Raw genomic sequence first — 26,633 nt, 5'->3', positions numbered from 1 at the left:
ATAACGAAAACATTAACATGTCACGATATAGAAAATGAATGGAAATGGGGTTAGTGTCAAAGAGAAGAATTAACCCACCCCAAATATACAAAACAACTAGGCATCACTATACAGATACAGTCTGATTTAAAAAGTGTTATAATGAAACAGTACTGAAGAAATCTGTAACGAAACACTACTTACGAAATCAGTACTGAATCATTACTGACGAAATCGGTACTGAAACAGTACTGAAACAGTACTGACAAAATCAGTACTGAAACAGTACTGTCAAAATCAGTACTAAAACAGTACTGTCAAAATCAGAACTGAAACAGTACTGGCAAAATCAGTACTGAAACAGTACTGTCAAAATCAGTACTGAAACAGTACTGTCAAAATCAGTACTAAAACAGTACTGTCAAAATCAGTACTAAAACAGTACTGTCAAAATCAGTACTGAAACAGTACTGACAAAATCAGTACTGATTTCATTGAAAGTATAACATTATAAGTTTTCAGTCTTTCCTAACAGTACTGATATGCACGAGGGTAGAAATGTACCAAAAAAGTGTGGGTAAATTATTGGTAGTGTACTAGTATTATATTTCGTATTTAATTACCATAAAAAAATCAGTGTCGAAATTTTAGTGAGGCAATTGCCTCACTTGCCTCAATGGTAGTTACGGCCTTGACTACTATGCAAAGTTTCATGCTTTCCTCATCAAGTGAGCAATTCTGCTCTATATCTGCACCAATCGGCCGGACTATATGTGTCAAGATAAAATCCAAAACTAGTTTGACCCCATGTTACTTTTCGACAGGATAACGTTGGTTAATCAACCTTGACTAAAATCACAAACATAACACAGACGAAACAACAACTTTGGTTTCAATCCATTGTGCAGTTTCAAAGAAGATTGTGAGAGCGAGGTTGACGGAGGATAGAAAACGAATAGATGAACAATAAAACACAAAGTAATCCAATCTGCTACCATTCTTATCTGAATAATCATACTATTACATAGCACCTACTTACAAATCCAGAATAGTCTTTGCTACCAGATATATATATATATATCCTAGATAACTAGGTCTGTATTTCAAAGAAAATCGTAAGAATGAGCAGTATATTATACTTCTATGGGCCATGGCAAATATTATACCCGAGACTACTATAAAGTTATAGTAGTCTCAGATTATACCCGTATTCAAGATGATGGCATGTTAACACATACCTTTGATACAAAACCGATCAACTGAGCAAGACTTTAACAAGTTAACTTCCAAAAGCAATAGTCAACAAAGATCATCCTAATTAAATATTTACCAATATTCTGGTTCCCAGACAACCAGTCTTTGCATTTATCATGCTTGGGAGACGACCAGAAAATTTTCAATCAGAATTTTGTTTTCTTTGACATCGCAGGGTATCAAACCCACCTCTCATTGAACACTACAGGTGAGCATCACCATAGCTACTCAGACAGCTTTTAAAAGACGAAAATGTTCAAAAGTTCAATGTAGGATAAAAAACTTAATTCATATAGTTTTTTTTTTTACTGATCTTATCCACTACCCTTCTTAACTTTATTTGGGGAAAATTGATAGACCAATTAGATAAATATAAAATTGACGTCAATTAAAGAAAACTTGTAGCAATTTTGACAACCCTCCCCAAACCATTTGAATTAAGTTTTTTATGTCGTCCCTAAGTTGTCATAGTGTATACCTGCTATTGTTGACATGGAAATTTATATTCTTCTAAAAGCCCGATCACATTTGACAGATTGAGGTCCATTTCAATGTGTATGATTGTTTTTAAATACTTCTTGACAATACTTTTGGTGGTGTTTGTGTTTCTTGGGCTTTAGTTCTCTATGATGTGCCTTGTGCACTGTTGTTCTTATTTTGCCACGCCATTGTCATAGTATAAGATTTAGAGGATGTGGTATAAGTGTTTATGAGGTTTGTTTTCAGTTTGTTTTTCGACTTTTGAGTTTGAATATCTGTTTGGTATATGTTTGCCTCTCCTTTTGCTCATTTTATTATTTTTTTATAAACATGTAAATAACAACAAAACTTAAATTTTCAACTGTTTATTGGCATACTGATTCTGTACAATGCCAAACCACAACAAAATGCTGAACTATACCAAATAGTGGTTTGTAAAACAACCTCAACATATAATGCTTGTCCCACCCCATAAAAACAGAATCAAATAGTGTCAAATAACAGTCTATTCAAGAACTATTTGAATGCCTTATTTAAAAAAAAAAGGCTAATCAGAGTGACATACAATCAGTTTGAATTTGTGTTGGCAATCACACCTCCCATGTTAATATATAGAGATTTCAATTTCAATTATTGCTAAAAGATGAAAAGAATGGCCATTTAAAAAAGATAGCCAGTAATGTCTTTCAGGTAACCTTATACCCAACGGACAGATTGTCATTCACTTTAAGAACTTTACTGGTGCTAAGATATGACATTTATCTCTCATTATTCTTCAATATATTGGTACAAAATTCTTGAAAGCAGTTAACCATTTGTTGTTTGTAATACACATTGATTTGAAAAAGATAAAAGTTCAAAATATTTCTAACAATATTAAAGATATAATATTTAAAGTAGCCTAATTTTTCTGCTATGCAAAGAATATGTGCTGCCTTAAGTATAAATTGATGAAAAAATAGTTGATAACATTGAGATAACTTTTAAAATGCTCAAACAACACATTGTTATGTTTTTTTGTGATTTTTTCAACTAGAATATAAAATGCTTAAGTGTCCCTGATAAGTTTTCAGTGTTTAAAATTGCATTATTTTATTAAACAAATAATTATCATGGAATTTCAATGGTAATTTAATATACAATTATACTTTCCTGAATCAAACAAAATTCAATCATGGCATCACGACTTTGTAGACTATCAAATTTTTTAAAACTTTTTTAATTATAGATTGTTTTTGTATTTACGATTCAACTACAGCACCCTGCTTTACTATTAAATGAACTAAAACATTCACATATATTTGATTTCATGCTTCATTACCCATCGCCATTAAAACTCCAAAATTTAGGAATATTATAATTGATTGTTTGTATTTATTTTTTGATTTTATATAATTTAATTTCTTACAGAACAAATGAATACCAAGCATAAGAAATACTGTTTTGTTTACTTTTAACATACACCATATAACATATTGCATAAAAATGGATATGTTGTCATAATGTAGATGAAAGTTTGTAAATACTGTATACCTATAAAATTCTTAGATGTCAATTGGTATCTTATTGAAACACCGGAAAAATTGTTACCCAAGTTACAAAAAGTAACATATATTGCTTATAAATTTGTGCACCTCTTAAATATCTACAAGTCTTATGTACAACCATCTATAGTCATGGGCGACCAAATGCCTTAATTGTACTGAAATGTATGTCCTAGTGAAGCAGGACTAAACTGAAAGAGCACTAAATTTTGTTCTCAAAAAGGTAGTCAAGTGGTATTCTTAAATTTCTAAACACAATCCATTTTCATCACTTGTCACTATCATCCGCTTGAAGTCCTTCCTATTCTTACTTAAACATGCTATAGACTATTAGATGATTGTACATCAAACTTTTCAACAGTTTAAAACAATTGTTGTTACACGACATAAGGAACAAGGCATATTCGTGTTAAGCATTTTTCACATTTAACAACAGTTAACACTGAACAACAATGCACTCTATGGTCTTTGAAACTATGCTAAAAGTTTACCCTATAATAAAATGAAGACGCTTCATCAAAAAATATATAATAAAAGTCACATGCACTGTAACTGATCATAAAATAGAATGATGTTATATTTAAAAAGATCAAAGACAATGTACTGCCATATTTAATTTCATTTCATCTTCTATATCTGAGATCATCAAAAAATGCCATGAAACAGTACTTTTGAGTTATGATAAAAAATAAAATAATTTGGTTTCCTTTCAACCATTTAAAATTATTTTAATAACATTATAAACATATGAGTGCCTAATAAACTACATTATTACCCTGTTCAAATGACTGTATAAACTTTCTTAGTAGAAAGAGTTAAAAGTAAATTAAATAGGGAATTAAAATCGATCATTTTTTATCTGAGTTAAAATGGTTAATTAAGACTAGATCCAAATAATATATATTGAGAATTAACCGTTAATATAATGTAGAATCCATTTTGGTTTCAGGGTAACTGTTTTATCATTTTGTTAGGTGATGAAATTAAAGCGATTCAATTCAAATTTACAACTTAAAAAAAATACTGTAAAAGCTGTCAGCAAAAAAATTTTCTCTAACTATATTATGAATGATGGACTTAAAATACTGAACTTGTTGATTATCTGTTTAAAAACGTAATTAGTGGTAGCTAGCAGCAAAAGATTATGGACAAAATAGAACTAAAATTCAATTTCAGCACAATAAAGCACTTTTTGATGCTGGTCTTGTTTTTCTTTTATTAGAAAGTTAAAGCACAATAGTATCTATATATACACATTTAACAAGACTCATTTGATATGTAGTTTTGATAAAAACAATAATTTTATCTATTTCTTTAAACAACCCTAAATAAAACAGCTTATCACATAATAAAGTTGTGCATTAAAAAAATATTTACCAAATCACATCTAACTACCAGATCCATCATTTTCCTCATTTCTTCACCTTATGTTTCACTGAAGTTGGCTGGAATATTGAGTTGTCCTTCCTAAGTATACAGATTTCAATTTTTTTTTTTCAAATTTGCAACTGTATTACACAACAAATGTCAATTATACAAATTGATTGATCAACATCATGCTAGTTTTAATTTATCAAGTATTATATTAAATTTGATAGAAAATCTTACAGACCAGGAGTCTGTTTCACAAAAAAAAAAACTTACAGTTAAGATTGATTGCAAGTCATGAACAATTAAGTATACTTACAATAAATCTAAATAAGTCTAAAGTTGATTCGTGAAACCGATTCCTGTACCTGATGGCTTGACTTAAATATGTAACTTGTGAAATGTATAGAATTGAGAAAAATGTTGGAACTGGCAACCTAATTTAAACTTGTAAGGGACTGAATTTGCATTATACATATACAATCTTACTGATTAACTGAGCAAACAAAAAAACATTAATATACAACAAAATCAACCAAAAACTAACCAAGTTAAAAAAAAACACCAAAAAAAAACTTGAGACTCTTGATAAACTTAAAATATTACTAATATATATGGTCAAATGTGCCACTTCAAGTCCAGGGAACACAAACAAACTGACTAACAGATAATTCTTAAATGGCATATGATAATATACAAATGTTTTAAGATTACAAACCAGAAGGCAGATATCACTAATAGAACAATTCATAAAAACATTTATGATATAACAAAGGAGAGAAGAAAGATTTTGTGTTAGTTTGGGAATGCTACATTTTTGTGATTTCCTATTCTATCCCATTAACATGTGTTACGTTGGGGCCTAAACTGATTTAAAAACCAGGAGTGATTACTTGAATTCATTTACAAGGGATGCGCATTTATGTTTAACTAAAAGAAGAGGTACTTGTTTTGAGTAAAATTGATATTTTTCATTAGGGAAAAAAAAAGAAAAAAAGACTTTTGATATGATTTGCCATTCTATTCTACTATGTAAATGTTTGGCACTCAGGATAACATTTATTGCAAAGTGGTCCCTGTTAGACAAATAACTGATTATGTAAAAGAACAAATATGCCTGTGCATTTAATTAAAGCTAACAAAAAAAGTTACTAAATGTTTCTTCTTTTCAATTAAAGCTAAAAATAGACTTGAAATGACACACTTTTAGCATCCTAACTACTGACCTTGAACAAAAATAAGACTTTGTTTTGATTGGTTCCTCCCTGGTAAAACTAGCTCTGTCTGGGACAGACTACAAACGACACGGTCAACAATACATCCCACATGTATTCCTGAGAAATTCCAGCAGCTATCATGCTCTTTGATTCATGAACATTTTTAAAATGATGTAGGCTTTACTTTTATGATAAAAAACAACGTTACACTTGAAATAGAAAAGAGCACAGAACTATAATTGTGAGGGTTATTATGTATCAAGCTTTTCAGAAAGAAAACCCCAGAGCTATCACATAAAATTAAATCTGTTTCATGCTGAATTATTCTAATAATCTTACTTTAAACATTTCTTTAAAACAAGATTCTGGAATGTTTAAAGAACATATCCAAATAGAAAGTAAAAATATATCACATTTTTCTCATTCAACTTAACCCAGTAAATATATATCACATTGAAAAACACACTAAGGCACTTAAACAAAAATTGTATTCAAAACAAGATTGTCACCATTTTGAACTTTGTTATATAAATATTAACATAAAATTTGCATAATTGTATTTTGATTGCATTCTAAAATTATTTAACATTAAATGATTTTAAAATCTATTAGTCTGGTCTTTAATTAGTCTCTGTTTCCCCTGGTAGAGGATGCTCCTATGCATTTAAAATTAAATTCATGAATCAAAGATCATTACAGCTACTATCCATATGTTACAAGATTCCATAATTGTATTTTTAGTTTGAAATTTCAAACACAACACTCACGATATATATAAAGAGACTAAATATTTCCTAAAACAAAAAGTGTCAAAACAACCATTTTTTTTATCATGTGCATGTAATTAGTCACAAAAAAAACAAGATTATATATAATAAACAACATCTTTTGATTTTAACTCACACAATATCAACAAAATTTAACATTACAACTCCATTTTTTAAATGATAAATGTTTCACACTGCAAACAGATACCATATTTATTTACACACATATATATATATACTTACAAGATATATATATAACTGACAAACATGTTAGCAATTTTGATCAAGTGTCACAAAACATTGACGCATTATGAACTTGATAAATTATGATATGGGTTCTGAAAAAGAACCTGATTGATATGAAAAGAGTTCCAATGACTCTGATAAAAAATATTAAAGTTCAATAGAACTTTTTGATTATTCAATGAAGGATCTAAAATTAACAACCATATGGCTTTTATAAACATGGACCACAACCTCTGAACTGATACAGAATGATATAAATACAAGTGAATCGGATGAAAAATAAATAATATGGCTATAACCATTATGAACAATCCTGACAAAATATACACATAATTTCAGTTCTTGTATCTTGTAAACTTTGACATTCACGATCCTTCCAGAATTTAAACAAAAGGTTAATTTAAAATTAATTGAAAATTCAATTCCCATTTTCAGTCAATTCTAAAAAAAAAATGCATGTTAATAAAGCCCCCCCCCCCCCCCAAAAAAAAATCTACAACAGTTGTTAAACACTAAAGAATTTTCCAATTATTGCTGAGGAATTATCTATAAGATAAATGAAGAAAAAAGCACAATATGTTTGAAGCTAAATACCTTGTTATGTTCATTCTGAATGAATAAATTTGAAAAGTTGTGAAATGATAATCACTGCCTTTCTCACTTTTCTATGAAGGACTACGCAGGTACACGATTTCACAAAGACATTTCTAAAAACTGAAGTTAGCTGCACTATTTGAAATGAAGGATAAAAACAAATATTTACATAAGTATCACAACTGTAAAAAGTTTTTCTAATTTTAAAAATGCTTAATAACAAGCACAAGAAACAAATACAGACGTTTTACCTTTTCATACTTGTAGAGAAACATTAAAAGTAAAACACTATCTTAATCTGCCCTCTTGCTTCATTTTTTTTTTAAATAGAATCAGACTTCTAAAAGAATCGACTTGCTTCTAACACAAACTGAGTATGTAACATAAAAAAATATAACTTTGGTATCAAATTGCTTAAAATTGTGAAAAATTAAATGGCACCGATAAATTTATGACCTAATGGTCACATGATATAACTTAATATATCGATTAAAAAAAAAAATAAAAACAATCGTTTGATTATAACATAATCTTTGGTATATAAAATAACACATACATTTATTTTCTTGATTACACATAAGTATTTTAGCCATATGGTTGAAAATTTTTGTACACTCATATAATTTCATAAATGCTGTAACAACTTTCATATACCACTTAAAATTTCATGAATTTAAATTTATTAAACGACAGTAAAGCTTATCACTAACAAAAAAATAAAATTATGTAAACGTTAAAACAATACTTAAACAGTACACAAACTTTTAAAACTTGATACAAGAAAACTTTAAAACTTTAAGTGGTATATGAAGGAACCCTTTATACAAAACAAATACAAAATCTAATTGTCTTGATTTTAAGTTATTTCTGTATGACGCAAACACTTTCAGACAGGATGTGAAGGACAAATGAAGACATCACGTCACTGACAAAGGAAACACCACTGTGTCATCTACAGAGAGAAGCAGACATATTAACTTATTGTAGCACAATCAATTGTGATTTATGAAAAAATCTTTAACAATACTCAAAACTGTATTTCAAATTTTTATATACTACTGTTCGTCAATTGTAAAAAAATTATATTTGAAATTTTATAAGATGCACACATTATTAATTTTTTTTAGTGGAATAAAAAGTCTCCCTTTTTTGTGTTCTTGTGCAACCAACAGCACTTAATTGACTAGGCTTACTCAAAATACAGTTTCCAAGCATTCCCACATATATATATAAATATTTCTATCACACAAGGTGTAGTTCTAGTTTTTTTGATTTTTTTTCCTGTTTCAAAGGTTTCATGATTGCATCATAGTTATAAAGTTAAAAAACATAAAATGTTTTTAATTAACAGTCTACTAAAATTGATAATATGAGCTTTTTTTAATTTTTTTTATCTTGCTATGGGGTGTGAGCTTTAGCCACAAGTAAAAGGTTCCAGTACAAGAATGAACAACAGCAATAAAAGTTCTCTTTATTTGGTTTGGGTCTTGTCAAAAGTTTCTAGTTGTGGCATGAATAAATACACTTTTAAAATTCTTCTCAATTTCAGCAGGAACAATTCTCACAGAATACTAGTTCACAATGCAAAGTAAATAGAAACAAAATGGTATGACAACTGAATTCCCTTAAAAAATTGTACAACATAATTGCATTTGTCACAACTAGAACTACAACTTCGTGTTACATCTTATTATCTATCTACTATAAAGAGAAGGTATGACAGACCTCATTTTTGACCTTTCAGTTTAAGTTGGTTCTATCACATTTAATAGTAATCTGTCTGAGGAATTATCACTTGTTGCAGATTTTACTTTTGACATCTATGTCTTTTTGATAGGAATTTATTAGATTCTTTCTTGGGTTGCTGTCTAATTGACATCACCCAAAAATCTCTATTAATTCATTTGTTTCAGATTGACTAATACACATATTTAGTGATCAGATCTTGGAATAAGACAGCTTTTGCAGTTTTGCCTTTTATGTGAGAAATATAGATTTAAATCGAAATGTATCATTACTATTCTGACAGACTACTATTTTATACCAAATTTTATTTGCTGCATTTGTACAGGGTGATTTTCAAATTCCTAGGCCCCAGCAATATCATTTATTTTGTCTCTAACTGGTCTATCACCCTTACCATTTTGTAATAATGTCTTTTCATCAAGGTCCTTAACTTTGTTATTCATTCCCAGTTTAGTTTAAATTGATCTTGTCAGTAAAAGATATAAAGATGTAAGAAGTTTACAAGAGAGAATCTATGCTAAATGATAGAAATAGCTTTTCCTGGACCTTGGTCCAGGTGAGCTTAAAAGCAAAGTGACAGTGCAGATGCTGAGTGCTGACATTAAACAGAATGCTTGAGAAACGTAAAGCAGAAATCATTCCTAGCTGACACATAAACATATAATTCACACCACAACATGTACACATGAATACACGAATATTTCATGCATCTTCATTGCCTAAATGCACACGATTTATCAAATTCCACATAACATAAGGATAACGATTGTGAATAGTTTATTTTGTGTACTAAATAATATAATAGTTTGTCAAACTCATATTCAATGCATTCCTTATGTACGCCTGTAATAAATTATTCAACGATTTCCATTCTTAATTAATTTCACCAATTGCAAATCCGTGGCTTTCAGGATAAAGTGAAATATTCCCTCAAAATAAAAATACTGTGAAACAGACAGATATAAAAATTTCTGATAACGAAAAAAATCTACTGGACAAAATATTTCGCATAATAAATCTCCTAAGAAATTAAAATGAAAATCATTGAGAAAAATACACAACTATGCCGAGAACTTTTAAGGCAGATCCATATATAACATACATAGAACCTTGAGAATTCACTTAGAAATCTCAACTTCTTTCAGGACTTTTTTGTAACATTGAAAATGCAAGAAAAATTATAAATTGCCTCTACCAATGGTAAACCCTTTTTAAAGTGCCTTTTCTGGGTGCTATAAAGTTATAATGGATCAGCCCTCTTACAAAACAAGGAAAAATCAAGGAATATATCCTGCAGTTTAATCCTTTAAATTATAATTGATTATATCAATTGAATGTTGTTGCTTAATGTTGCATCTGTGATTTTCTTCTTATAATATAATTTTTCTAACATCTTTTCTTTTAATTTCTTGACTGTTTTAACAGAAAAATCCAAGAAACAACAATGAATGTAAAGACAAATCAACAACATATAACATTCGGTCTATTCCTTGTTTGAGCTGGAATACAATCTTCTTGTTCTTCTTGTAAAAGCATAAACACAGTACAATTTAAAGGTCATATATTTTTGTCATTCAGAAATGCTACTTCCAGCAACTTACCTGCTAAGGCTAAGCCAATTTGATTTTTTATTATTGGATTTAGAATTTTGATATAAAAGGCCAAAACATTACTTCACTGTATGCAAAATTTATTACAATATGCTGTAATTTTGAAGAAAAAAATCTTTCTTTTTGGTGATGAACTTTTATTCTCCATCATTCATGCCTAAATGCATTATTAGAACTGTAAACTAGCTATTCACTTTAGTGAAATGTTCCCTTCAATGTCCCTTTGGTATATTTTGTCTTTCTTTTTACCTTGTTTTCAACACTATTGCCCTTGAAAGAGTATTATCCAAAGATTAAATTGGCTTAACCTTGTAATAGGTCCATGCCTTACATAATGACTATTTCAAAACCATATTTTCGTCTTCAAAAGCAGGTTATATGAAATTGATCATGCCAACCTGAGATGCAGTCTTGTGTGTATGTTTGAACACTTACATTGTTGCCTATATCAGTAAGGCTTGCCATCATTTTTTGGGCGTTTTAACTGAACCTTCAGCCTTTTCATTCCAATCTGGAAACCATTCATGGCTTGTATGGCAGCCTGAGCTGAGACTGCGTTATCATAACTAACAAATCCTAAAAAAATAAAGGTTCTTATAGCAGGTCAAAAGTTTTTGCATCTTCATGTAAATTATTACAGATCAAATTTTATCAGATATTTTGTTAATCATATTAATTCAGAAAACATGTAGATGTTATACACAAGTGCCTCAATACCAGCTATAAAGCTCAGTAATCAACAAGAATGTGTCCATAGTACACCGATGCCCAACTCACACTATCATTTTCTATTTTTAGTAGACTGTGAAATCAGGGTAAAAACTCTAATTTGGCACTTTAATTAGAAAGATCATATCATTGGGAACATGTATATTAAGTTTCAAGTTGATTGGACTTCAACTTCACCAAAAACTTTAACCTGAAATTTGAACTATTATTTTCTATGCTCAGATAACCATGAAATTGGGGTCAAAACTCTAATTTGGCATTAAAATTAGAAAGATCATATTATAGGGCACATGTGTACTAAGTTTCAAGTTGATTGGACTTCTATTTCATTAAAAACTTCCTTGACCAAAAACTTTAACCTGAAGCGGGACATAAGGACAGACAGACAGATGAACGGAGGCAAAGACCAGAAAACATAATGACCTTCTACTATTGTAGGTGGGGCATAAAAATAAGACATCCCACTTATCTCATCATTCTGTACACATCAAAATGGCCTGGTATCAAAACTAAAATTTGTATTTTGAGACCACTCAACACGACAAATTTTGCACTGCAGAATTTGGTCATATTTCTCAGTTACAGTAATAAATTCAGAAACTCCCTCAGGCAAAGTTGACATCAGATGGATTTGACTTTTACTTCTATTTCCTATAAGGGTTATATAGCACTTCAAATGCTTTGATTTGAAGGTTCCTTATAAAGTTTAATCCAGAAAAAGTGCTAGGACAAAAGAATAAAGCATTGTTTTCGTTTTTTTATCCAATGTCATAGAATACTCCATGAAATATGGTTTATAAATAAATCTTTACCAAAACATTTGCTGAGATTTGTCTGTTTATCAATAAACACTTTAGCAGAGATTACACTCCCAAAAGGAGAAAATGTTTGTATTAAATCACTGTCTGTAAATTCTTGTGGTAAATGATAGATGAATAAGTTGGCTCCTTCAGGTCCTGCAAATATAACACAAACTTAAATACCAGTTTAAACACAATTTTTACTTAAAATTCTACCATCTAAACATTTGGTACCATATAATACAAGATTTTTCTATGTTGTTTTTTTTTGTCAATAAGTCAACTTAAAATTAATGTTTTCATGACTTATTGTTTTTTAAAAGCAATTATAATTCTATAAATACAGCAATGCCCTTCATAGGCCCTTGATTGATAGATTCATCATCTGTCTATAGTAAAATATGCTGTTCCAATAGAACTTTTGGGGGTGTCATTTTATCATTAAATATGTATAGCTACTACTGTGGATTGCTATCCAAACAAATCTCAAAATTACAGGCTTTATAAAAATAAGTAATATAGCATGATTGCCAACGAGACAACTCTCTTCCAGAGACCAAATGAGGTAGAAGAAAGCAACTACTAATAAGCACCTACTCTAGAAATTATAATTTCTGTAGGGTTAAAAACATTTGGATTTACGTTTGAAATAGATTTGGTAGTGTTTGGAAAACAGGTGGTGACAGACCTGACGATGCTGACCAAATATGAGACAGATACACCAGTTTTGTATGAAGTATAAGTCTGAGAAATAAAAATGCAAGCCAACAGCAAATGTTTGCTTTTACAGTATTTCACTTAGGGCTGTTCCATTAAAACATACATGGTCCTTTCAAATTAATAGTAACCACCCACAGAAGCCTTGAAAAACAGCATACACTTAGATGTAACATATTTCGCACCCAACCTATGGGGACAATGAAAGTTGCCTACATAGGTCTCATACATATGTTTCAATGGAACAGCCCATAACCCCAATGTATGTTTTAATGGAACAGCCCTTACCCTCTGATTGTTTACCAGCTGCAGAATTCTGTTGGATCTGTGCTGTTGTTGTATTAAATGAATTTGGGAAAGCTGCTGTAAAAAGAGAAAATAAGTCTGTTAATACATCTGATCACACTTTGATATAACTGCATAAAATAGAGAAAGGAAATGGGGAATGTGTCAAAGAGACAACAACCCAAACATAGAGCAGAAAACAGTTTTATTCAGTACCTAAACATAAAACAGAATTTAGGAGAATGTTTCTTTTTAAATTTTACACATGTTTTAGTCTCTTCTATTTAATCTATACCTTTTTTTTTTCAATTCTAAAGATTTTGGATGCAAGTCTTGTTTAGACATTTATATGAGAAACACTGTACACAGACAATATATAGATTTTACCTGTTATGATCACATGATATTCATACTGCTCATTATTATGATTAAGAATATAAAGCATACATAAATATTTATAGTGATAAATACAAATATATAAATATCTTCTGTTTAAGTTTAATAATGACTGGTGTTAAAAGCTATACATTATAACTTATCTTTATCATTTCCAAGGACAAAGAAAGTTTAAAACAGAAAGACCTTTGTCAGAGGCAAAATCTAAAGCTAAAACACATCAAACAAAACAAACTGCCACATTCCTCAATTTGTACAGGCATTTCCTTTTGAAGAATATAGTGGATTAAACCTGGTTTACAATGCCTTAAAACATCATCTCTTCTAAGGATGTTCAGAAAGATGTGTGTTTAATATTAGCTGGGTGTGATACAAATTGACTGTAAAAATATAAATATTAATACATCTGTAAACCAAAATCATGTTGAAAAAATCTCAAAAATAGTATCAGTTTGAAAATAAAGTTGTTATAAAAATCCTACAAACAGACCAAAATTCATCTTTAATTTCGTATTTGAAAGTTCCAAATTCAATCAAAGTCTTGTGCATGTACATGTTTATGTGCACTTGCATAAGGTCTATCTGATGCAGCTCATGATTTTCTTGAGAAAACAGAATTATTTCTTTCAACCTTGAGTTTCACATCTGTGACCTCTAATTCTAATTCAGTGTTAGTGTTGTATCTCAATATATATGACCTTTATTTTAAATTCAGTGTAAGTGTTGTATCTCAATATATATGACCTTTATTTTAAATTCAGTGTAAGTGTTGTATCTCAATATATATGACCTTTATTTTAAATTCAGTGTAAGTGTTGTATCTCAATATATATGACCTTTATTTTAAATTCAGTGTAAGTGTTGTATCTCAATATATATGACCTTTATTTTAAATTCAGTGTAAGTGTTGCATCTCAATATATATGACCTTTATATTAAATTCAGTGTAAGTGTTGTATCTCAATATATATGACCTTTATTTTAAATTCAGTGTAAGTGTTGCATCTCAATATATATGACCTTTATTTTAAATTCCGTGTAAGTGTTGTATCTCAATATATATGACCTTTATTTTAAATTCAGTGTAAGTGTTGTATCTCAATATATATGACCTTTATTTTAAATTCAGTGTAAGTGTTGTATCTCAATATATATGACCTTTATTTTAAATTCAGTGTAAGTGTTGTATCTCAATATATATGACCTTTATTTTAAATTCAGTGTAAGTGTTGTATCTCAATATATATGACCTTTATTTTAAATTCAGTGTAAGTGTTGCATCTCAATATGACTCCTTCTCTAAATTCAATGTTAGTGCAAACTGTATATCTTCCTAGCAAACAATAACATCTCTCACCTTGAAAGTGACAAAACAAAATATTTGATGAGTAACCAATTATTTTTATATCAGAATTGTAAAATCCTTTGTTCCTATGGTCTATTAAAAAGTAGAATAGATTTAATCATGCCACTTACTTCAAACAGCAATAGCTGACAAAAAAATAATTGGTTAGACTCATGTGCAGAATGGTAGCATAGTTACTATATGATAAGCAACACCTATAGCCGTCACACCTGAGAAATTGACGGTAAAATGAACGAACCTTTACCTGGGCTGAGTAAACCACACAAACCTGCATATTGTTGTATCCCTGTGTAAGCCTGGCTAATGGTATCCATCCCTGAATGGTTTGTGGAACCAAGGCCATTAACAGCATTCTGTAAATGTGTAGCACTAATGTTGTTGTTGCCCAGACTCTGTAAATTAGCGGCAAGGCCAGGCAATGATGATGTTGTAGTAGTACCTGTCAATGATCCTGCAAAAAAAAAAAATTAGAAAATAATAATAATTTTTAATGAAATTTACATATTGATGTTCACATTTTCACCGAGTTCAATCCCAACATTTCTTTTCCAATCAATCTATGGCATTTCAAACTAAATAATACAGTATCAAACATGAAGTTTTTAATCTAATTCCTGAAATTTCGGTACAGCAAAATTATTATAAAAATCATGAAATAATGCCCATAATTTAAAGGAGTTAAGAAAATTTGATTCAATTTTAAGTCATAATTGTACCTCTTCAAAAATTTAAATCTTTGTAACAAAAAAATATATATAAACAAGTGAAACTGCGAGCTACTGCTCACTGATGATACCCCCGCCGCAAGTGGATAATATTAATAGTGTAAAAATATGCACGTGTTCGGTAAACAGGAAGTTATTGAGTGATGACTCTGAAAACACATCACACGGTATAGCTGACTTATATAAACCTTGAAACCAAATTTCAGAAATCCTTGTATTGTTGTTCCTGAGAAAATTGTGACAAAATTTTTAACTTGGTTATTTTGGGTAAAATCATACAAGTGTTCGGTAAACAGGAAGTTGTCAAGTGATGAATCTGAAAACGCATCACACGGTATAGCTGACTTATATAAACCCTGAAACCCAATTTCAGAAATCCTTGTATTGTCGTTCCTGAGAAAATTGTGACGAAAATTTTCAACTTGGCTATCATGTGTAAAATCATACAAGTGTTCGGTAAACAGGAAGTTGTCAAGTGATGAATCTGAAAACGCATCACACGGTATAGCTGACTTATATAAACCCTGAAACCAAATTTCAGAAATCCTTGTATTGTAGTTCCTGAGAAAAATGTGACGAAAATTTTCAACTTGGCTATCATGTGTAAAATCATACAAGTGTTCGGTAAACAGTGTTGGTATCAACCGGACCAAAGAGCAGACAACAGCCAAAAAATAAATAAAATCAAGCAATAATATCTCTACCCAAATGTGTCACTGCAAATTGTAATACACTTTTCTATTCTTAAATTACATACGAAAGTAATTAAACTACTTGTGATTTCAGTTTTCAAATTTTACAAATAACAACGTTTCAAGAAGAACAATGTAATTAAATACTGCAGCTAACTGGCATCTTTTTGTATCATTCACTCCAACAACAAAATAATGCAACAAGGATCCAGTTTCAATTTAACCTGTGGTGCAGTTAACTGGAAACCAGTCAAGTTATTGCACTGTTGCAATGGGCGATCCATTAGGTACCAGTTAAAAGCAATATGCAGTGTATGAAACAAGTGAAATTGTCAAAACAGGAGTGTAAAATACCAATGTTAAGTGCTGGTTTTTATTATTTAATTAAACCTCAAGCCAAGTCTCACCTATATTTCCATTTGGTCTGTGTCCAAAAGCTAGATAGGAAAGTGAATGTTTATCATAATCAAATTAACTGTACTTGCTCTCTCAAGTACAATTTAAGAATAATTTAATGGCCTCAAAATCTATCTATAGAAGGGAGCAGAAGTCCATAGAACCCAACCTTTCAATACATAAGTGAATTTTGACCTTCTTTACATTTTTTTTTAATTTTTTTGTAGTTGATCTCATCTTTCAGACTTCACACATTCAGGAATATTATAATTGGCATTATTTCTAAATCCAACAATCTTGTATGTAAAATTAACCACTTCTTTTAATTGTTTCATATTTCATTTACAGCCATAGAAATTTCACCAAAATATTTTTGTTTATAATTCAATTATAATTCTTCTAAAGTAAAAAGCTTGAAAAAATGTAGCTAATGTTTATCATGACACACTTATTAGAAATAGTGTTCATTATAATCTGGTGTCCTTTCCCCACTTGTGGGTCAAAAAATAATCCCATTACAAAAGCATGCTTTATTCCTTTTCAGTAGAAAATCTTTGGTAAAAATCCTTAAAGTTGATGCAAAATCAAATACCTGGATTAAGATAACTACACGGAACTACACCAAAACAATGCACAATGCCAAACAAACAAACATTTTCAAAATTTGGAACATAGCTTAGTCATTTTTTTTTTTTTATACTACTTGATTTTAATTATCCAGCAATCACAAGTTCTATGTTTTACATGAAATACCAGTTTATTCTATAACATATTAGATCATATCTAATAACTTTGCACTTAAAATCCTTACTTTCAGCAAAATCTCTTTTTATGTTACCATGACAACATATTACAATATAGACTACGGAGCTACTATATTTAGCTATCTCACCTAAGTTGTTTCCTCTATTGTTAATACCTAACATTAAAGAACAATACTTTTCAATCAATACCGTTTTTGTTAAATTTGACATATTATACAATTTATGGCTTCCGTTGTAAGGATTATCTTAGATGATCAATGATCTCTCTTTTAAAGCTAAATGATGCTAATAATTTTGTTTTAGATAATCACTGTATTGAGTCATGAGTTAGTTAATATGCTCTTATATATTTTATTTGTTCATCTTTAAAAGTAAATCTTGTGTTAGTGATAAATAAAAGTATCTTTTTTAGGTCATTCATGACAAATATGCAAGTTCAAAGTTAAAATGAAATATATTACACTGATTATAAAACCATTATCCAACTCCAATTATTAAGATGATCAATTTTAGTTTTTTCCCTTTTGCACTAGTTTACCTTCTGAGACAAAAATATCCTTATAAGACCTTTTTGAAGCGACCAGTTTATCAAACTGATGAGATTTATCTCGCCTGTAGGTTATTTTGAAAGTATGAATTCTTATTTGTGCCTCTCTTTCAGAGGACTTAATTATCATTAACAGCATACCAGCCTTTCTACTTAATGACTTCGTTGTTGGCAAGACTAAGTCTTGCTAAATCTTAGTGTGCTGCCTGCTCCAACTGATACCGGATGACAGTAAATGAAAATAAAGAACCTTTGGAGAGTAAAGTTATATACCCAACACTGCCACTTAATAAGTAAGTCAACGTCCAAATAATGGCCCCCATTTTTTATCATTCTGATTAAACAATCTGTATTCATTTGTTATAAATTTGATTTTTTTTTTTGTTTTAATGCCACGTTTAAGCACCCCTTTTGGGCTATTAAGTGGTAGTAAGTTTTTATTGGTGGAGTAAGCAGGAAGGCCAGAGAAAATCACTGACCTTTGATAGGAAAACTGACAATCCTGACAATTAACATTGGAGTCGAGTGCACTTGCACAAGCTGGGTTCTAACTCGCAACCTCAGTGTTGACTGGCTAGAGATTACAGTAGTAGAACTACTTAGACCACTTTGCATCTAAGGCCATCTTCCAAATTTGGAGAATACCTTATAAACTAAAGGCTGTAAATATCCTGTGATGCCTAACTGATTCGTATTGCCTTTTCAACTTATGCCACTCTGCATCATTAATCTGGCTGGTTGTTGGTAGCTCAACATTCAGTGGCAAGTATTTCATGCATATTCAGGAAGATCCAACATTAAAGAAGTGGTATATATAATCATTTTGGGCCAGGCGAGCGAAAAAATGAAAGGCTGCCCTATGCTACAACAACTTTATAAATGCATGACACTTGAAAAGGACAGAAAAACAGATAAGTTGACACATCTCTTGTATAAACATAAAGAGCATAAACTCACCTGTGCTATTAGACATACCATTACCACTCAATCCTGACAGGCTCTGTATACCTAATGCATTCAAAGCACCTGAAATTGTACAAAATTAAAAATTAATATAACTTGTCTTAGTTATAAAGCCTTTAAAGATTTGATTATTCTATGGAATAATTCAGAAATTCAACTATGACCTTGTAAATTATGTTAAACATTTTAAGCCACAAAACATTGAAAATAAGTTATATTCTGATAATGCTAAACTTCATATCTAGTTTGTGTACCTGCTTGTATTTGTATACCTTATGGTAACATTTGAATCTAGTTTTGACGCAATGTTACTTGGTAATGCCTAATTGATGCTCAGTCTTCATAATGCTTCCTATTCTATGGAAGAAAATTACAGAGGTGCACAAGCAAAATAATTTGTGTACCTGTATAATAAAGATTAATGTGTTACAGTAGGTATAATTCATTTGAAAAAATATTTTCCAGCACCTCTGTAATTTTCTTTTGTAGAAGATGACGCATTAGGAAGGCTTAAATGTTTTTTTTAGTGTCATATCATTGATACCATTTGAAGGTACATCTTATAATACATTGATTGATTGTTGTGTTAGACACCACTTCTATCACTATTGCCTACATCATGGAGGCCAGCTGTTATTAGTGGAAGGAGTGACCATAGAGAACCACCAACTATCAGCAGGAAAATGAGTAATTATAGTAAATTAAGATTGAAATCAAACCTTTTCACCTACTACTTGTACCAGTACATGTAAGGTTTAAGTTTACAAACTCAAGTATCGAGAGGCTAGTTGTGTCTGTCCCTAGTCAGGAGCCTCTGGCCATTGTTACTCTTGTATGTTTTTTTAGTATGAGTTCATTTATTATATGTTTTAGAGTTTATTGTGTTTAGAGTGACATAGGTTTCCACTGAACTAGTACACAATATTATTTAGGGGCCAGCTGAGGACCACCTTCAGGAGTAGGATTTTCTCGCTGTGTGGAAGACGCATTGGTGGCATTCAACTGTTGTCAGCTCTTTGGTTGGGTTGTTGTTTCTTTGACATATTGCCTATTTCCATTATAAATTTTAGTGATACAGTAGATAAAATACTTAAAAGCACTCAGCTACCGAGGACCCCATCTTATAAATATGTACCTGGATTGTTAGCATTGGCTAAAGCCATCAGACCCTGCAAGTTCTGTAGACTGGCAACTTCTCCTGTAAAATAAAGCAACAAATTGTTTAATTATTCTTATTCTTTTATTCTTTTTTTATAGATCTACGCAAAACATTGAGGAGAAAAAAATGTCCATTAAAAAATCACAAAAATTAGTTATAAAGATTTTAAATAAAATTCCAAGAATCATAAAATTTGAAAACAATTCCAATTTTTTAGTCCTTTGTTTTAAAAAAAATATTCACATGCTATTATTGGCTAGTCATAAATATTGTTGGAGCCTAATTAGAAAAAATCCAAAGTTTCCCAAAATTTACAAAATTAAGGCAGTTCCACTAGGAAAAAGAAGGAAACCAAGTAAAATAAAAAGAAGATAACAAGAAATTCAAAAGTAAAGAAAACATTGGGTGTAAATATGAAGACACCAATTATTTAACATAAACAGTACAAAACAAAGTGTAATATACGCATATTAGTGAAAAGAAGCTGTGATAATCTGACAATATAAAAATAGGCTGAACTGGACATGCAAATTATAACTGGTGTAAACAAAAAATAATAAACAACAACAAAAGCAAATCTCTGTAGCTCTAAAACAAATGTGGCCATTTGCTTCTGTTATATGCATTCAAAATAAAACGTCAAGAATAAAACAAAGCCAAAAACATGATGCAAATAAAAAATTCATGCTGCATTCATACATTCAAAAAACTGCTGAAAATACTGCTAAGAGCCCTGTTTAAAAGTTTTAATAATTAAATGACAAATTTTGACTATGAAAAATATTTTTGCTGATACACAATGTAATTCAGGGAATGCCTGTTTTCAAACATTTTAAAAACAGGTCAATCATGAATAGAAGATTTATCTGTACATTGTTTCATTTACTCTAATCACATCAAATGGCATGGTTTCAACTTTCTAAAACCATGAGAAACATCTGTCCAATTTCCAAGAAAACAGGGTAAATTTAGTTCCTATGATTGTGTAAAAAGTAGTACATGTATCCAGACATTTTTGTTCTTTTCCCAATATCATAAGCATCAAAAGTAAAATGTAACCAGCCTTAATATTTCTTGGAACTGAATTACCCCCTGTAATCTTATACTGAACTATTAAACAGGGCTCTTTACTATGATGAAAGTGTTCTTGGCCTATAGTAAATATAAACATTTTGTGAAATAAAATTCATCTGCAAACATTTTTAATAAATACTTTTAAAGTTAAAATCAATATATTCTGTAGAAAATATATTTAGAGTAACCATGATCCGTCATAATTTCCATGACATTTTAGATATGGGCTATTTTAGATATGGGCTTTCTCAGAAATGCTTCTAAAATAATGCAAGGTATATTTACTGAATCAAATGGCTTCTCTGGAAGATAAGTATAAGTATGATATCTTTGAAAATTTGAGAGATAGCATCTATTAGTGCAGGGAAAAAAGATGGATTATGGCTTTTAATGACATTCAAGAGTATGATATATATACATACAGTAGTTAATTTTGTGAGAAATAACTAAATTTATATATAATACAGTATAAAAACCTTCAAGTTTTAACACAAGAAAGCAAAGCCATTACAAAAAATGTTAGAAAAGAGAATTTTGTTCTGGTTATGATAACCCTTGTTTGCAAATGAATGAGACAAAGATATAAAAATGAATACAATATGATAAACATGCTGCAATAATAAAAACTTCAAGAGGAAAATAAACAGCCAGGCTTGCCACATAAACAGGAAAGTCAAAAATAACATTAACTGCTCTTCAACTGTATTCTAGTACAAAATTTCTTAGGTTTTGGCAATATGAAAACTAAATATTGTGCATACAAAATAGTATGCTTATTTCAAATCAATTATTCGTTATACTAGCAGTTTTAATATCAGCTGTAGTCTCTCCAATAGGCTTTATCTGATCAGCAATTAGTTCAGAGGGAAAGCAACTTAAAGATAAACCAAGTGATCTAATGACCATCACAGCAAGTTTCCTTCAATTTTGTTAAGTGACAGGTGAAGTTAAATTTTCTCTCTATCTTATTATAGTCTAAGGCGGTGTAGTTAAGTTTTCTCTCTATCTAATTATAATCTCAGGTGTCATTAGATGTTGACCTTTTACTTCTTCAATCCATTTAAAATGCTTGATGCATGCAAGTAAAAAAAAAATCTCTTCAGCTCAAAGCATGAATTGTTTTAGTATAGATTAAACAAATAAAATAAATTGGATATTTTACAATCAGTCAGCAGTCCAAGAGTGCAAATAACCGTAAGACATCTAAAGATCAACAACAAGTCTTCAATAATAGACACATCTTTACAAAATCTGATAATGTGAAGGTTTAAATTTTACAGGAGAAGTAAATATGGTATCTTGGTAAAGCTTTACTACATAAAATTTGACCTACTTTTAAAGAGAATTTAGAATAAAAGGTATAGAATCTACCATAATATTGAAATACTGAATGAATTGTATGCTGCTATTTCACAAACAAGCTGGACACAGCCAAACATGCATATTGGTGAAGGTCGATTTACCATGTTTCCAATTGATTGATTTTAACATTAAAACCTTTTTCGTTCTTTTATCGTGACAAGATAGTAGACTGTAATGCTGGCATGAAGAGCCCTAAACACCAACCAAAGTTTCATTTTTGTGTTCAGGAGCTTCCAGTCCCCTGGATGCAAGATTATTTCCACGTCATTTAAACTTCTTTTGATATCATCACTATGTTAATGGACCCCTTATAACTTTATCAGGTCAGTTCAATACTCGTGTTGATGGGAATTTCTAATACTATGAAATCCATGACATTTCCTTTAGATAATGCAGGAATGTGATATATTAAAAAAAAGAAATTACATTAGATCCAAACAAAATCCAAATTTCCCTGCATTGTACATTGAAGAGCAATTCATGTTAAAAGAGTCGGCTGAAAATCGACACAGATGCTGGTGTACCTGTACTGCTGTTGTTATTGGAGCAATTTGATCCGCTGGGTGAATTTGGGGTGGATAAATTTCCACCATTAAACTGGAGCCCTGCAAGGGCAGCTAATAGTCCTGTATTAACCAAAAAATGTAAACTCTATCAAAATTTGCTCTATAGTTCTAGTCAAATATATATCAATTATATAATAAATATTTTTCAAAAAACTCAAATGGCAAAAAACTGGGTATAAAAAACAGCAATACTGACTTAAAATTAATTAAATTAATTTCCATAACTCAACATGCTGTTTTAAGTTAAGAAAAAAGATTATTTTCATAACTCGCTTATGCAAAATCCAACTATCATTCCAATTTAACAATTACTTCACAATGCTCAAAATAGTCATGTTAGACCGTTGATACATTCTTATTTGTGTGGTATCAATTTAGCTGGATTCCATTAACATAGGTAAACATCAAATATGTATTTATTTAATCCCATATAATTTTACAAGTTCTGCAATTAGCTAAGATTGAAATCTATTCATAAATGACAGGGTGCCAAACCACCATAGTTTAAGAGATTTATATTGAAGTTTTCAAGAAAAACTAGAAAATGTCTGAATTAATACATGTATAATTCAGTCAAAATTATCAAAACTGTTTCCATCTTGCATGCTGTAAATTTGGAGATCCTTGCACATATTTCATTAAGACCTTTTTTTTCTTGAAAAAGGACATCATTGGAACTTTGAAGGCACAACACATAAATTGTATTGTGTGGTTAATTCAAGATCAATTGAATGCATTAACAATATGGTCTGAATGGTTTGGGTGCCTTCAAATATCCCTCAATTTACTTCCTATTTTTATAGAACAAAATTTTAGACTCTTCTTGCAAAATATAGACTAAATGTAGATATCAAGAAATGGTAGCACCATTATTCTAGAATTCATAAGCCTATTTTAACCACCATGTTTTCCTAAAGGTGGATGGAAAAATTATGAACCTTATAATTTACACCCTGTTCAAATTGCTCAAAAAAATATCACAAAATTTTTCCAGATTTCTATTGAGTTACTTCCCTTAGGCCATGGTAAATTTTATTACCTGGATATGTTTCTATATTTGTTTAAATACCTAAGTGTTTGCTCACTTCAACAGTAAAATTTAAAGGTCCTTATTAATAACAATATGTATATATCTAATAGAACAAATTGAATTGTTCACACTTAAAAGAAATTTAGTTAAATAAATAATAAACACTCAAAATTTTAAAAGCAGTCATTCAAACTTCAAATGTTTCACAATAATAACTGTTTGGACAAGTATAAATTTCACAAAAACTTCTGTCTTCAACACAAAGTGTTATGATTAAATATTATTTTGAGTGACGTCAATTATTGCTAGAAGTACTGTGTGGCTAGGACAACTTATAAATTAAATTGCACAAAATTTTTGTCACAGCAGATGGACAATGGTCCTTTAGAAGCTGAAATGACCGAGACCTTGATGTGTGGCTAAACTTAAAGAACTTATTGTTATTCTGGCCTTGTGTAGATCTGAAATTTATTCTAAAAAGGTTCTGTAATATACCTGGACCTTTAATTATCATTTCATACACATGACTTGACAACAATCATCTTTCCTTCTGATTAAATTTTATCTGATACATAACACCAATAATTGAATTAAAATAACACAAAGAGAAAAAAATAGTAAAACATAAGGTGTTTATAGAGAGAAAAAGAACCAAAACGTACTACAATATTGAAGTTGAAATGTAAAGATATATAATATCACAAATACCCAACAAAAATACATTGAAAAATAAGTGTTCACTACAAAAACAGACTATTGTCTGGCAAAACACAAAAGCAAAAGAGCATGTGAAAGGGGAGATTATACCTCCTTGGTTATTTCCTGCCGCGGCTGCAGCAAGAGCCAGTAATAGATGCTGCAGACCATTATTACCACCTGCTGTAAATAGGAGAAAACAAAAATATTTTCTTTTAACCCTGTGTGACTTTTGAAAGGTAAACAAATACGGTAGAGAATTTTTACAGTAGTCATTTTTCTAATTTATTTTAACCCTGTGTCACCTTTGATAGGTAAATAAATAAGGTAGAGAAATTTTACAGTAGTCATTTAACAACTCGACTCATTCATAATCCTGTACATAAAATTTTGAAAATGGAACAAATGTGCAGAAACTTATTTCGAAGTATATCAGCTCCCCATAAAAAATCTTTGAACCTAAATGATCTGACAGTTTTCGGTGCAGATCAGTCACAAGAATAACATATAGATGCAAGGGTAATGTAATAATGACGCTGACCTTCATGAAAGACAGGTGATAAAATTACAAGTCCAAGTTAATTCATTTGTACTAATGATCAGCAATTGGCCGTTTTTAAGCTAATTTTGTGGCATTTTTGGACTTCTCTGATATAAAAATCATCTCATTCAGTTGATCCTTCGGTTATAGTTTACATTTTAACATTTTGTTCAAAATAATGGTTTTCCATTGTTTTAAAATGAAACTTACAGTACGTATAAAAAAAGATTTAGAGCTTATTTCCTAATGCTTGTAAAGTAAAGCTTTGGTAGGTTTGCTTGCTCTGTTTGTATGGATTTAATTCAAGCTTTGTAATTAACATCTTCATCTTCAAACAATATATATAGGTATATTTTAACCTGTATATATTATATTTAAGTTTGATTTAATGTTATCCCAATTACAATTGTACAATATATACAAACAAAGCAAGCAAGCTAACCAAAGTCTTGCTTAACATGCATTAGGAAATTAGCTGTAAACAAAAACGCCATTTAATAATGTTAATTGGAATTTAGTGATTATTTGTACACAAACAAATCATCATGCTTTGATGTTTCAAAAAGAGAACTAGTGTTAAGTCTAAATCACTGTTATTAATTGGTTGTATGCCATGCTAAAATTAGGACAACATGAGCTTCAAATAGCTGCTATTCTTTTGACATTACAAGAGACACATTCTAGTAGTTATATAAATGAGAATTTAACGACTAACGATGCCATAAGATAGGTCACATGATAAAGTTGTGAATCACAGAACATGTAGCTAATATAACTTTAACCTATAAGTATTGAACTACTTTTTTAAGAGTCTAGACATGGAAATCTCTAAAAATACCACCATAAAATATTGCACAGGCTCATGCATTTAAGACGCTTCCAATATGTGCATCCGTTTTTTCAGCAAATCAAAGATTTCTCCTGTGTATATGGTCTACTATTTCGTGATGAAAAATGTTAATAAGATTCTGAAAGAATTCCTTTTCACAGGTGCCAGTTATATTTATTTACATACAAGTT

General features: G+C 30.2%; 1 protein-coding gene across 16 annotated transcripts in view; it reads right to left on the bottom strand.

Annotated features, from left to right (window-relative positions):
- Positions 1 to 2,062: 2,062 nt before the first annotated feature.
- The window catches only part of LOC143047834 (CUGBP Elav-like family member 1), a 65,289-nt gene continuing 40,718 nt past the window's right edge, over positions 2,063 to 26,633 (bottom strand). For 4 of the 16 annotated variants that reach the window (XM_076221115.1, XM_076221117.1, XM_076221122.1 and 1 more), the window contains exons 9-18: positions 25,184 to 25,255; positions 23,305 to 23,406; positions 20,321 to 20,383; positions 19,180 to 19,248; positions 16,923 to 16,952; positions 15,337 to 15,549; positions 13,340 to 13,414; positions 12,347 to 12,490; positions 11,241 to 11,381; positions 2,063 to 8,401 (exon numbers count right to left, since the gene is read on the bottom strand). In XM_076221115.1, coding sequence (XP_076077230.1) covers positions 11,254 to 11,381; positions 12,347 to 12,490; positions 13,340 to 13,414; positions 15,337 to 15,549; positions 16,923 to 16,952; positions 19,180 to 19,248; positions 20,321 to 20,383; positions 23,305 to 23,406; positions 25,184 to 25,255 — 896 coding nt within the window. In that variant the 3' untranslated portion in view covers positions 2,063 to 8,401; positions 11,241 to 11,253. The remainder of the gene's footprint in view (positions 8,402 to 11,240; positions 11,382 to 12,346; positions 12,491 to 13,339; positions 13,415 to 15,336; positions 15,550 to 16,922; positions 16,953 to 19,179; positions 19,249 to 20,320; positions 20,384 to 23,304; positions 23,407 to 25,183; positions 25,256 to 26,633) is intronic. The other 12 variants (XM_076221124.1, XM_076221131.1, XM_076221127.1 and 9 more) reach the window with 8 other exon arrangements.

This window comes from Mytilus galloprovincialis, chromosome 10, assembly GCF_965363235.1.
Source record: "Mytilus galloprovincialis chromosome 10, xbMytGall1.hap1.1, whole genome shotgun sequence".
Taxonomy (NCBI): domain Eukaryota; kingdom Metazoa; phylum Mollusca; class Bivalvia; order Mytilida; family Mytilidae; genus Mytilus; species Mytilus galloprovincialis.
Note: the sequence above shows the minus strand (reverse complement) of the source record. Positions and strands in the feature narration are given on the sequence as shown.